Source organism: Lepeophtheirus salmonis, chromosome 4 (assembly GCF_016086655.4).
Source record: "Lepeophtheirus salmonis chromosome 4, UVic_Lsal_1.4, whole genome shotgun sequence".
Taxonomy (NCBI): domain Eukaryota; kingdom Metazoa; phylum Arthropoda; class Copepoda; order Siphonostomatoida; family Caligidae; genus Lepeophtheirus; species Lepeophtheirus salmonis.
The window spans coordinates 8,629,905-8,642,728 of record NC_052134.2 but is presented as its reverse complement, the minus strand read 5'-3'; the positions used below and the strand labels follow the sequence as shown (position 1 = coordinate 8,642,728).

The following is a 12,824-nucleotide window of genomic DNA, read 5'->3' as shown; positions in this document are numbered from 1 at the left end:
ACAAGTGATCCAAAGCCAGTGCTGCCAAGTCTTACACAATTGACTCGAAGCTCACGCCAAGCCACTATTTCTTTGACTTCTATGCCAAAAATTCAATTTAACATGTATTTTGTAGAATCTTCAAAATGTAACTTCGAATCGAATGCAAGGGTTCAGGGGTGTCCACAGGATTATATTTGAGGGGGATCTTTTTTTCATAAACAAATTACTTTTTTTTAGAAAAGAAATCAAAAAAAAATACACAGATAATTTTTTTCCCATTCCCTTCAGCATCCCCTGAGGAAGCCTCGGGGGTTGAGGTTTTTGTCATTTCTTAGACAAGTAGATATATAAATTATAAGAGTATACTTTCTGTGAGGTAAAATGGTGTAGTTTTTGATAAGGAATAATTACGGTAAACATTTGGAACAACAAAAAGGAGTACAACATTGAGGCTTCGTCACAGACTTCTTTATGGAGTATATCTTTCTATTTTCAAAAATGATTTTCGTTGGTTGTAACCATGGCTTCTAGCCTAGACCTTAAGGCAAGGCAGCACTAATTGATGATGGCCTCGAACTGGCAACCCATTGCTACTCTACACAGGCCCAGTCGGCATCCAAATGTTGGTAAGGGATAGTACAGGCTTTTTTCTAACAGTCGAGGGAGGAACAGTCTGTGGAGGAGAGTGTACTATTTGCCCATTATGCAAAACCAACACAACAATTTCTGGCGTGTTGGTTTCTGGTTGGTCTTGGTTGCTATTGAAAGCAGTTAACAAAGTTATCTACATAAGAAGCCTTCCACAAATCCTTCATATATCTCCTCACAGTCCAATCACTGATGTTGATAGCCTTGACATGTTCCTTCATCAACTTGGGTAGACTCCTGGTGTTTGTAATAGCGCTGTACTCCATGATTCCGATTTAGTGGTGTTTACCGCTGCTATGGCACATTTGAAAGTTCTGACCTGAAGCCACCATGATTTTAATCTTGTTAAAAAGACTCCAACCTTCATGATCTCGTCGACATCCCTAGGGCCTGTAGGAAATCAGACATCCTTTGCATTTACGCCGTCATGCTGACAAATGTTTATTTTTGAAAGTTTTTTTTATTGTTATTAGCCTGAATAATATCTGTTTTTAATTGCACAACATAATATTTTATAATCTTCCTCCTAAAGTAATCTAGATTGATTTAAAGCCATGGCCTTGATTTTACCTCGCACACTGTAGGAGGTTATATGTAAAACTATATTATATACTAAAAAAAAAAATTGATGAGGTAATTTCATCATGAAATATAGGAAAATGTGAATTCAATGGCTTATAATGTTTTAAAGGACTTAAGCTTCGAAATTTTAATTAAATTCATTTTGATAGTATTCAAAGTATTTGATAAAAATTTACTATAAGAAATATTTGAATTATAATATTTGTTGCTTTCAAAATTTCCATCAGTGTCAAATTAGATAGAACGCTGCGGGTCGGATTTTAGAAATTAAAAGATGGAGAATCCACAGGTTCTAAATAAAATCAATTTGCACATAACCAGTAATTATATATAACGTATGTAGGTACTTGTCAATGAACATAATTTTTTTCCTCCAAGGATTTGACATATCTAATGGCAGTTCATTATAAACACGTCACTTTTTGAAAACAAAACAAAAAGAGGCATTGTTTATATCCTTACTTACATATAAGACATGAAAAGTCATAATAACGTCATTTTCCTTCCTTTCCAATACCAGTATATATATTTAATGCAGAGAAAGTATTATTTTGAAGCATGCTTTAGGAATTGAAAAATGGTATTTATTTGAAAATATAAAATGAAATGGGTTACGAATTTGTATGTAAGTTACTAATTTCTGAATATTAGTCACTTTTATTTGATGAAAAGAGTGGCCTAGGAAACTTTTTCTTTTTGATATTGCTATATAAACAAGACAAATGGATATTTTTCAATAATTTTTTTTATTTGAAAGCCTCAACATTCCGGTTAATAATAAAGCACCATTTTATTCATATGGCCGCCGTTGCTGGCCTTACAGTAGCCCATTCTGTTGACCCAATTTTTCAATACATTTTCGATTGTGTGAGCTTTACTAGATGCAATAGCGCCTCCAATTTCGTGTTTCAAATCGTCAATCGTCTCTGGATGGTTGGCGTAACATTTATCCTTGACAGTTCCCCACAAAAATAGTCCAACGGAGTCAAATCGCATCTACGAGGTGGCCTTTGACTTTGCCGTTTTGACTTATGATGCGATTGTCGAAGATAGTACACAAAAGATCCACTGTAACGTTGGCTGTGTGGCACGTAGCGCCATCCTGTTGGAACCAAATGTCGTCGATGTCTTCCTTTTCCATTTGGGGAAACAAAAAATCTTCCAACATGGCCTGATAGCGCTCACCATTGACCGTAACTGCAGCTCCTTGCTCGTTTTTTCGCTTTCGTCAACAGCAGCAATGTTTTCAATTAAGTGCACTGGATGAACACGGAAACACGTTGTTTTATCCATTAACGAACCAGTTTCGCGCACACGCTTCACAAGCTTTACTTCGACCGACGAAATTTTCTTGTAGTTTCGTTTGAAGACTCTCCATTTTGGAAGTAAGTCTTCAGTATTTCCCAATTTTTTTCCAGCGTAAACTTAACCATTTCGTAAACCGGAGGCCTTTTACAAAATATTAGACACAATTAAAATGTTACTACAGCTGTCAAACGTCAAGAAAGTGGTAGTTCAAAATGTAACCGCTACATGGGCCACCCGTTAAACAATCATATAGTGTGAAAAAAATAAGTATTTGATCCTTAACCGATTTTGTAAGTTTGCCTCCAGAGAAGGATTTTTTTGTGATTGGTAATTTGACTAGATGACATATTTACCGTCATTTATGTTTTTATATTATCGGCTTGAACTTTACATTGGAATCTCATTCAGATTAATGATGAGTTATAATACTATCTGATGAAGCAAAAGCTCAATTAGACAACATTTTTTATCTTAAATTTCCGTTGGTCAACTAACATGAACTTTGTACAATTATAAAGCTATAATATTTGTTGTAGTTGTAATTTTGTATCAACATCATGTGGGTTTTGAAGCAACTCTACCATTTTGGGATAATATTTGAAATCTCCAAAATGACGGATCGACTGAATACTACAATCAAAATCAAAGAAGAAAAGGGCTGACTATAAAATGCATTAATCAATGTTTGATAAAAGATATTCCAATCTTATTGATCACCTGTTTTTTCTTTTTGCTTCGTCTTCTGGCTATATAATAAATATGATCATGATACAAGTTTGAAGTTCGAACTGATATTATAAAAACATGAAAAGGTGGACTATATGGCATGCGGCACAAGTGTAGATGGTATAATTACCATCACCGAAAATTATCTAAAATCAGATTTCTTATGAGACACGGAGAATGGTTAGGCAACTCAATAACCTTAATGTGCTTCTTTTTGAGCCACTCCTTTGTTGCTTTAGCCCTATGTTTTGTTCCTTGAAGACCCATTTTCAGTTTTGGGCAAAATTTACTGGTGCATGGCTTGCCCATCCTCATTTGATTTGGTAAAGTAGCCTTTGTACCTTAGCAGAGAAATCGTCCAAAACATAATTTTTCCACCTCCATGAACTAGGGTCGGAATGGTTCTTCTGGTGTTCTACTCTGCATTTTTTCTCCTTCAAACACTTTTTTGCTTATTATAAGGTATCCCAATGTTAAAAAAAAACCTTCCATTAAAATTGTAGACCGTCATTTTCTTTATCTGTGAACAAACTTACAAAATCGCAAATATTTAGACAGATTTTCTCCACTCTAAATATTTGAAGATTCCTTTTTCAAGATTGAAATAGTCATGAATCAGAATGAATTAATCATTAGTTTACTTAGTATATCAATTTATATGATTAATTAATAAATTTACCAATTCATAAGGATTATGTAAATCACCATTATATTCTAAATGGAAAAGAAGGAGGATTGAAACTATGAAGTGAAGCTATTAAAGCCTATTCTATTGAAGAAAAAAACAAGTTTCACAATAAAGTAACTTCGTTCAAATCTTTATTGAATAACAAACCATACGTATTTTGACAAAATTAGGATGATTTAGATAAGACAGATCCTTAGCTTAAACCTGTAAAGGGGAGGAGTTTATAAAAAAGGGCACCAAAAGTATATGGCTTTAATTACAAAGATCAACATACAAGAACGTAATCTCAAAAGTATGTCATAAATAAAAAAAGTCAACCAAATATTTATGAAACATTGTTCTAGAGCATAGGATAAGGAACAAAGGCTCCAAACATTATTCAAAACCATGATTCTAAGTACAAATACACCATCTTTTTTGACCGCAGGCTGAAACCCACTTTTAATTTTGTTATTAAGCCGTAGAACACAAATATGACCAATGAAACTTTGAACCTCAAAAGCTATCACCTTTAAATCCTTTTTTGAAATTCACGTTTTAAGGTTATAACTACGATAAATGACATATTTAGACATAAAAAAACTATATAGCTGAAAATTAAAGTAATTAACAAATTGATAAAAACATTTCAACATTTGAAAAATGGCTTATTAATTTTTTTATCTTGATTACAATTAATAAAAATGAAAATAACCACTATAAAATCAAGTAAAATGAAAGGCTTTACTTGGAAGCTAATATTTTTTGGTGGTTATAAACATTTTATTTTATTTGTAATGAAGTTAATGTAAAATATAAGTCATCTTTCAAATGATAAAATGTTTGTATCAATTTGTTAGTCACTTTGATTTTCATCTATCTAGTTCTTTCTTGTCGAAATATGGCACTAAATCGTAGTTATAACCTAAAACCGTGAATTTTTAAAAAATGATTTTAAAGGCCAAATCTTTTTGAGGAAGATAGTTTTAATGGTCATATTCGAGTATTGTAGCTTAAATAACAATTGAATATGGGCGTCAGCCTGCAGCCGCTCCAATATCTTAATTTTGTTGCATACTGATTAGAAACTGAATAAAGTTTAATTATGGTGTCTAATGAAAGGTTTCGTAGTACTTGAACATCCTATTCAAAGCATTAGTGAGCCCCGTTCAAAATTCTTGAGCCGGAACATTGTTTGGAATAACAAGTGGGAACGTGCTTGTAATTTTAGAAGAACAATACAATTGCTTGAATTATCGCTCATGTATATAAATTTGTATTACTTTTTCCGTGTCTGCATCTTATGAAATAACATGAAAAATTGGAGAGTTGAAGAATAATTTGAAAGATTGCAAGGAAACATGGTTGAAGTAAGTGTTTTCTATACAGACGAAAATAAAAAGGAAAAAAATATTAATAATTTTGTAAGTATATTAGAGGAGTTTAGATGCCTAAGTGGAGTGAAAACAAGTTGGAACAAATCTTCATTTATGACAACTATGCTGAAGAAAACAGTTTTAAAGTAACTTGGAAATGCAGGAAAAGGAAGGTGTGGATTTTTTGAGGATTTTAGCGAACAAAACAAGTACATACGAAAGGGATACCACTTATATGGAAAATGCTCTTCGAAAACGGATACGACCGCCAAAAAGCACAATCTGAATCTAATAGACAGAATAAAAGTGTAAATAAATCAAATATTAATTCCTTCACTGAATCATTGGTGTAAAGTAACAAATAACAACTATACGATAAGTCAAAAATTTGTGAAAATATGTGATAATGAATACATAAGGCAACCTAAAAACATAAAAAATGACGGAATATACGTGCAAAAACATAAAGGTGGACTTGGAGCAATAAATTTAGATACTCACTGGATATTGATGGCATGTTCAATGATAAGAAAAAAACCCGCAAAAAATGATGGATCTTGTTGAGGGAATTCATATACGACAAACATTACAACCTTGGGCAGAAGCGATGAAGAACATAATTAAATAATAAACAGAAGCCGATATCTCCGTTCAAGAATATAAATATAATTTACATGCCTATCAATTAGATGAATATTGAAACGTTAAGTAGAAAAGGAACAAGGACCGTAGAGGAATTAATGGCCTCAAGCAATATAACTGATCCAGCCATAGAACTACTGAAGTTGCAAATAAACTGGAGATATAAAAATGAAGTAAGGAATAAAACCACAAATTATTCTAACCAATCAATGAGGGGTAAAATTTGGAGGGAAGAGGATGTGAAACGAATTTTTGCATCTGTTAAAAAGAACTGGAATTGAGACAGACAAGCTGATAAATTTCTGCTATGGAATCTATGATAGGGATCTAACTTTGAGCCAAATGCTCAACAGATATAAAATTGCATCAGGATCGTTCTATGTTGCAAACCTAGGAACGCAGGAAGGAAATATATTCAAGTGTTCTTGATGTGGGGAAACAACAAAAAAACAAACAATCAGCCACTTTCTAGGAGAATATAAACCCATTAAAACACACTTCACTTCACTTAAGAAGGGAGAAGATACTTTTATTGGGAAAAAACTATCAGAGTCTCAAATTAAGTATGGTCTAATAGATTATGAAAGGTATGCATTGTTAAATTCCATATGATGGTAGTTGCAATGATGGCGAAAATAATGAATATGAAACAAAGGGTTTATTACGGCAGCTACGAAGGAGCTCCAAGAGATTGCCTCGGATGATTCGATTTCGACTTAATGCAATGGCACAACACCATGACCTAGTTTTATTGAACAAGAAAAAAAAATCAGTTTTAACATAAAAGTCTAGTTTTAGAACGATACTCACCCGCATAAAACTTATTAATTATTATATTTCTTATGTGTTTTATATTTATATATTTTTAAATTTGCTGTTAGGTGTAAAGGCGGAAGGCTTCCCATAGGCTTCGAAACATTTATTGTACGGAGTATGGCTATGATGAATGTTAATGTTGTTATTTACCTCTTTCTTTCTTACCGTAAATAATGCCTAATTAATATATAAATTAATTTCTCGGAACAATATTATAAATCTACACAACCTCAAGTCTATTGACGGTATTAACGTACACATTTCGATGCACAAAGTATTACAAATATTAAATTATTCCTAGTGGGTTTTTATTACCTTCTTTCATTATTTTAACGAACTTAAATGAATCTATTCATGTATGTGGTTATTATTATTGTGATTATTATATTTTCTTCATATTGATTTGCAATAAATGAGATGTATCTTTGGATCCCTACTGTTTTAGGTTGACAAGTTTGCCTCTGATGTAGCCGGCCACACTAAGAAGACTCACACATCAGTTCCCTCAGAGACACCGCCTGCCGTGTGTGTGGGGAGATTATAGGGGAAGATACATCTTTCTTTTTTGTAAACGAATTCTTTCGACTAAAATACGATTATCTCATAAGTGATATTTCAAAATCTCGTGCAAACATAAGTTCAAAAATATGAGAATCCTGTGGTTAAGCTCAAACTAATTATCAAGTTTAACCTGTATATAAAATGTACCTAAGACAATGGTTCCCAAGCTTTTCGTTCCTAAGGCACACCAACAGACAAATTAAAATTTCTTCACACACATATAATAGTTAAACCAATTACTTGGATTGTTATAAGCCTTTTGCAAATAATGTATGACTGTCACAAAAAGTACCATTTAGGACTTAATATTATCTTATTTGCATGTGGTAATATAAATTTTATCAATTTAATAATCATTATTCAAATTTGTTTAATATTTAGCAGAATTGTCGTTAGGTCCAATCAAACACAAATACTACCTTCTGATTTGTACACTGCTGTGCTCAGCCACTGTTGTGAGAGTATTTTCTAAAAGTGGTCAATAATTAAGGATAGATGCCATAGTTTAAAGGATGAAAATTTTGAAGAAAAAAAATAACTTTTGGCAATAAATGAAATATTTTATAGTTAAAACATTCAATTAATCATTTTATAGATTTTTTATTTTAAATATAACTTTAAATCTATAAGTGTTATTTATTCTTGTACCTCAAGAATAATTTCATTTTTTAGAATAAATAATATAAATATTAGGAATTTCATTGCTATTGTCAAATTCAAATACTCCTATACGAGTAAAAAAATGAGCGCCTCTCATTTTTTAATTGAGCGGGAGCGGAAGTGCACTTAGGATTTCTTGAGCGGGCTAATGTTCTGATCCAGGTGGTAAGAAATTCCGATTGATCCTTATACCACAATATATTTTCATGGTCCTGCAAGCTAAACATCAGTAATATATTAAATAATCTTTGACAGACTTATGACTTATGAATTTTCTATGTTTATTGATCATACTGGATAAAAAAATATAATTAGTGCAATTTTATATAATGAATATTCTCACTCCTCACCTATTAGAGGTTTGTGGATGTCAACAATATCCTATGTGTGTTTGACTTACTGATTACTAGTTTATAAGTTTAGTTTTTTTCTGTATTACTTCAAGTTATTAAATTTTCACGTCATTATTCATTATGTAAAAATATGGGAATGCACTTAAAAGTATAACAAGTTTTATGCAAAAATTTTAATATAAGATCATTTATATAATCCTCATAAAAAGTGGTTAAATGTACTCAAGGTATAGTATTTTACTGAGAATAAAGATACATTTAAAAATCGGTTCATCTACTTTTAGAAACATGTAATCTATACCATTAGAGACATGGACTTACATTGAAGAAAGCCATAATTCCAATAAAACTTTCTAACTAAATTCATTGAAATATGGTTTCATATTCTGTATCATAAAATCAATAAAATTATTATATTTATTATTTGATTAAAGTATCGTGACATTGATTGATAAACAGTCCTTTTTCAATTGATTTATTGATCTTCAATATTTACACCGAGTCCATTTTATGTGCAAATGCAATGTCTATGTTACTATGTATATATACTTTCATAGAAATATGTAATTGTCTCTCAATCACGTACAGCAACTACCATATTATTTAACATACAGAGTTGTGAGCCAAAACTTGCAATATAATTACTAAATTACAAAAAACGGGATTTTTATGGAATCAAGAAAAGAGAACTCATAACCAATTTTGAAATATGTTTAACTACTATAATTAGCTATATTTTTTATTAAAAGTATTCTCCTTCACATGCAATGACAGCCACGTCACGCCGCCAACCAGATTGACAGCTCTTGACGATGAAGACCGTGTCAGTACTGTACCACAGGGTCATAATTGCTACTCGTACCGAATCCAAATTTGGATGAGAGGTGCAGCAGATATTTTTATACCAAAACACTTCAAGCTGTGAAGTCCAGGGAGATGAGGTCAGGGATCGAAGAGGGCTACATGAAGACTCGACAGTAGTCACCCGTATTGTTGTTACATAATTTTTGTTTCTTCTTGGCTGTATGGGGATGTAATTGACTTATTGATGTTGTATGCAATCCAGATGGAGATAGCAACGGCCTCTGTACCCTTCTCTTCCATTTTTACAACTTAAAGACATGATATACATATAAACCTTGTTTATTTTTATTTAATTTTTCGTTTGGTTGCGAACTGAAACCTCTTAATTGAAAATAAAGGAGATAAAATCGTAATTAAATGCTACTGCGAGTTTTGGGCTCCTACTCTGTACATAAATAAGTACTACATGTTGCATTTCAAAGTATTGATAAATCCATTATTTTATTCCAGGTCTTTACACCTCAATGTACAAAAACAGTTGCGAAAAGTATTAATCCACATTACAACGCAATGCTACAATTTAAGGGTGTGAATCAAGCGGTCATCCAAACAGGTGTTCTGTCTATACATATATTGGGTAAGACCATTATTCATTTATTACTTAATATGTAGAGCGCTTTCTATGAGATGAGCATGGTTGAAGTTGGCCATCTTTGGGGCCTAAAACCAAGTTTCATAGTAATGAATATCTTCTTTAAATATTGGGATGAAGAAAAATAGTGAACTTTTCCCGTTAATTTGAGTATCAAAATGGATCCAATAAAAAAATGGCAATTATACTTTAACTGTTTATCAAAAATTTATGGTTTAGTTCTATTATATATTAGATGCATATATTTATTACAAATATGTTATTCTTGGTTTATAAATTCATATTGAGATAGTATAGACAGTAAATTAATTATGAAATATATTAATATTTTCTAGGATTAGATACATTTTCAGTAGTTATTAATTAGATTTAATTCAAATATTACTGTTTTTCTTTGGATATAAAATTTCTTCATTTATTCTTAAACCCATTTGATAAATTTTATCAAAATTTATTGGATATCTGCTCATAAATTGTTGTAAAATATACAAGCCCCCATATATGACGTCACCTTCAACTATGCAGAATTTGTAGTAAAATGCTCTATTTTCATTCCAATAATGACTTATTTAACAATAAACAAAATATTATGCAAAAAAAACAAAAAAAAACAGTTATTAAAATTGCAAAATCACTCAATGGTTGACAATATTGACGTCCCCATACCATACCCTATTATTTATTTCAATTAGCTTAATGAATTTATGATAATATTTTCAATTATATAGATGAAGATTTGCCGGGTGATCATCTATTAGCGGAGTCAACCTTTCCAATAATGAGAATGTTGCCTCAGATGCATAAAAAGTTTCAAATATCTCTGGATAAGCCAGATCTTAAGGTTAACTTATGAGTGATTGTTATTTACAAATAATCATGCTTTTCTTCGTATTTATATCTAGGATACAATAGATGGACTCATTTTGACTTCTAATGTGGGTCGAGTTGAAATTTCTTTAGCCTTTTATTCGAAAGCTGGAACACTACGAGTAGGAATACTTCGATGCTTTGATTTGCCAAAAATGGAAGAAGATGGTAATACAAATCCATATGTTCAAACGTAAGTCTCAAAAATTACAAGAAAGTTTAATTTTATGTATATTACGTATAGTTGTATTATTTCATGTCAATTTCTTTTACTTAATTTACACAGTCAATTATTCCCTGGATCCAAACATTCTCGTCATAAAACTACGGTCAAGTGGAGAACTTCCAATCCGGAATACCACGAACAATTTGTGTACCTGACATCCACAGCGGAATTGCCGAAACAAAGCCTTCATATCACAATCTGGGATAAGGAAAAATCAAAACCTGAGGAATATATAGGTAACCCGCATCTTTCATTTCGTTAGAGTACCCAAAAGGCATATAACAGAGCCATTAAACGTACATATTACCAAGAGGAGATGTCCTTGGCTACGATACAAATTTTTCCTCTACATGAAGTAGTTTATGAGATTTCTACAGATTATGTTACTTTATCGTACGATCTTTTCCATGACGTATGCAGTTTGTTCTTCCCATAGAGAAAGAAATACTACATAGAGGGGACAATAGGGATTTGATTTGCAATTCGGCATATTAAAGCTCTAGTAGATTAATATCTTCATTTTTCAGTCTGGTAAAGCAAATAAGAACTATGACAAAGGGTATTAAGGTGTATTATAATTTCATCGTGAGTTAAATTAAATAAAGTACTTTTTTATACCTCCATCATAGTTAGCCGGAGTTAATCCGTTAATGTAAGAAAAGAAGAAATGGTACGTCATATATAGTTTTATCTGCTGAAGTATTTACTCTATTATTCAGCAATCCTGTTGCCTCTATGCTTTTCTCCAAATATGGTTCTTTATTTTATTGATTTCACCGTAGAGGATGAGTAGTTAGATTGGAGTCCTTCCTGGCACTCTCAGTGTCCATAGCAGACAAAAAAGTAATTCCATATCCAACTTTATTTTGAAAAATTAACCACGTGATCATCGTTCTGTCACTTGGTTAATAACTTTAATTGCAATCTAACACGGCAATACCTCACTAATAGAAAAATAACCTTAGGATTATATTGTCAGCTGTCGATTCCCTCGTCTCACTCGACATGTCTTGTCTATTTCATAATTTATTATTTTTCATAAATAAACGTGGTAATCAGTTTTTCTATACTTATATTCCGTTTCCAAAAGGACAAGAATACCATTTTTTGTTGATCCCTCGTCGTAAATATATATAGGTTATTTTATTATTTCTATGTATAAATTTTGGCAATCAAATAGAAATGAAAATGTATCGGTAAGCTTTTAGAATAATATTATAAAAAGGTATCAAATATATTACTCTGTAGGATTTTAATATCATAATATATATGTATATTTAATTCATTTTAAAAATTGTGCAGAAATAATATGACACTGATTGTCTGGGAGTTCTGAAGACATAATAGCAGTTGGTGTGATTGAATTATTTGATTAACTAACACATTATCTTCTTTTTTTTTTGCATGATAATAAAATACAATTAAAGTAAAGACGTGCTAAATGACTCAAGGAAAAGAATATACAAAATAAGTTCCTAAAAAACTTTCCAACAACCTTGTTTGACTATTAAATTTTTTTTTAAATTAAAAAGAGTTTACTCTGATGCTGTTACGGAAATTAGATATTCGAAAATCCTTTCTAGCGATGTGTAATTCTATTAACCTGCAATCAATTTTGGTTATAATTTAGTTCTACTTAATACTTATGCAAACTTGAAAGCTTGCTGAATTTTTTTTTATTTAATTTTGGTAAGTAGTTAATCATTTGGACAGCATTTCTGATGTAGACAACACACATTTTAAAAAGTAGTAACTTACAAATTTCAACCCTCCGCCACTCAACCTTAAATTCTAACCTGAATATTTTTCTTAGATTTTTGATAAACTCTACTTAATATTTTTCTTAGATTTTTAATAAACTCCATTTAATATTTTTCTTAGATTTTTGATAAACTCCACTTTTGACTCTGATGTAAAATATTATAACCTCACCGTCCAAAGAAATTATCACAAT

General features: G+C 31.4%; 1 protein-coding gene across 1 annotated transcript in view; it reads left to right on the top strand.

The window, feature by feature from the left end:
• The window catches only part of LOC121116543 (rabphilin-3A), a 139,208-nt gene that overhangs the window by 124,375 nt on the left and 2,009 nt on the right, over positions 1 to 12,824 (top strand). Inside the window, exons 11-14 of the mRNA XM_040710806.2 lie at positions 9,636 to 9,762; positions 10,506 to 10,618; positions 10,680 to 10,837; positions 10,931 to 11,106. Of these exons, the coding sequence (XP_040566740.1) occupies positions 9,636 to 9,762; positions 10,506 to 10,618; positions 10,680 to 10,837; positions 10,931 to 11,106 (574 nt within the window). The remainder of the gene's footprint in view (positions 1 to 9,635; positions 9,763 to 10,505; positions 10,619 to 10,679; positions 10,838 to 10,930; positions 11,107 to 12,824) is intronic.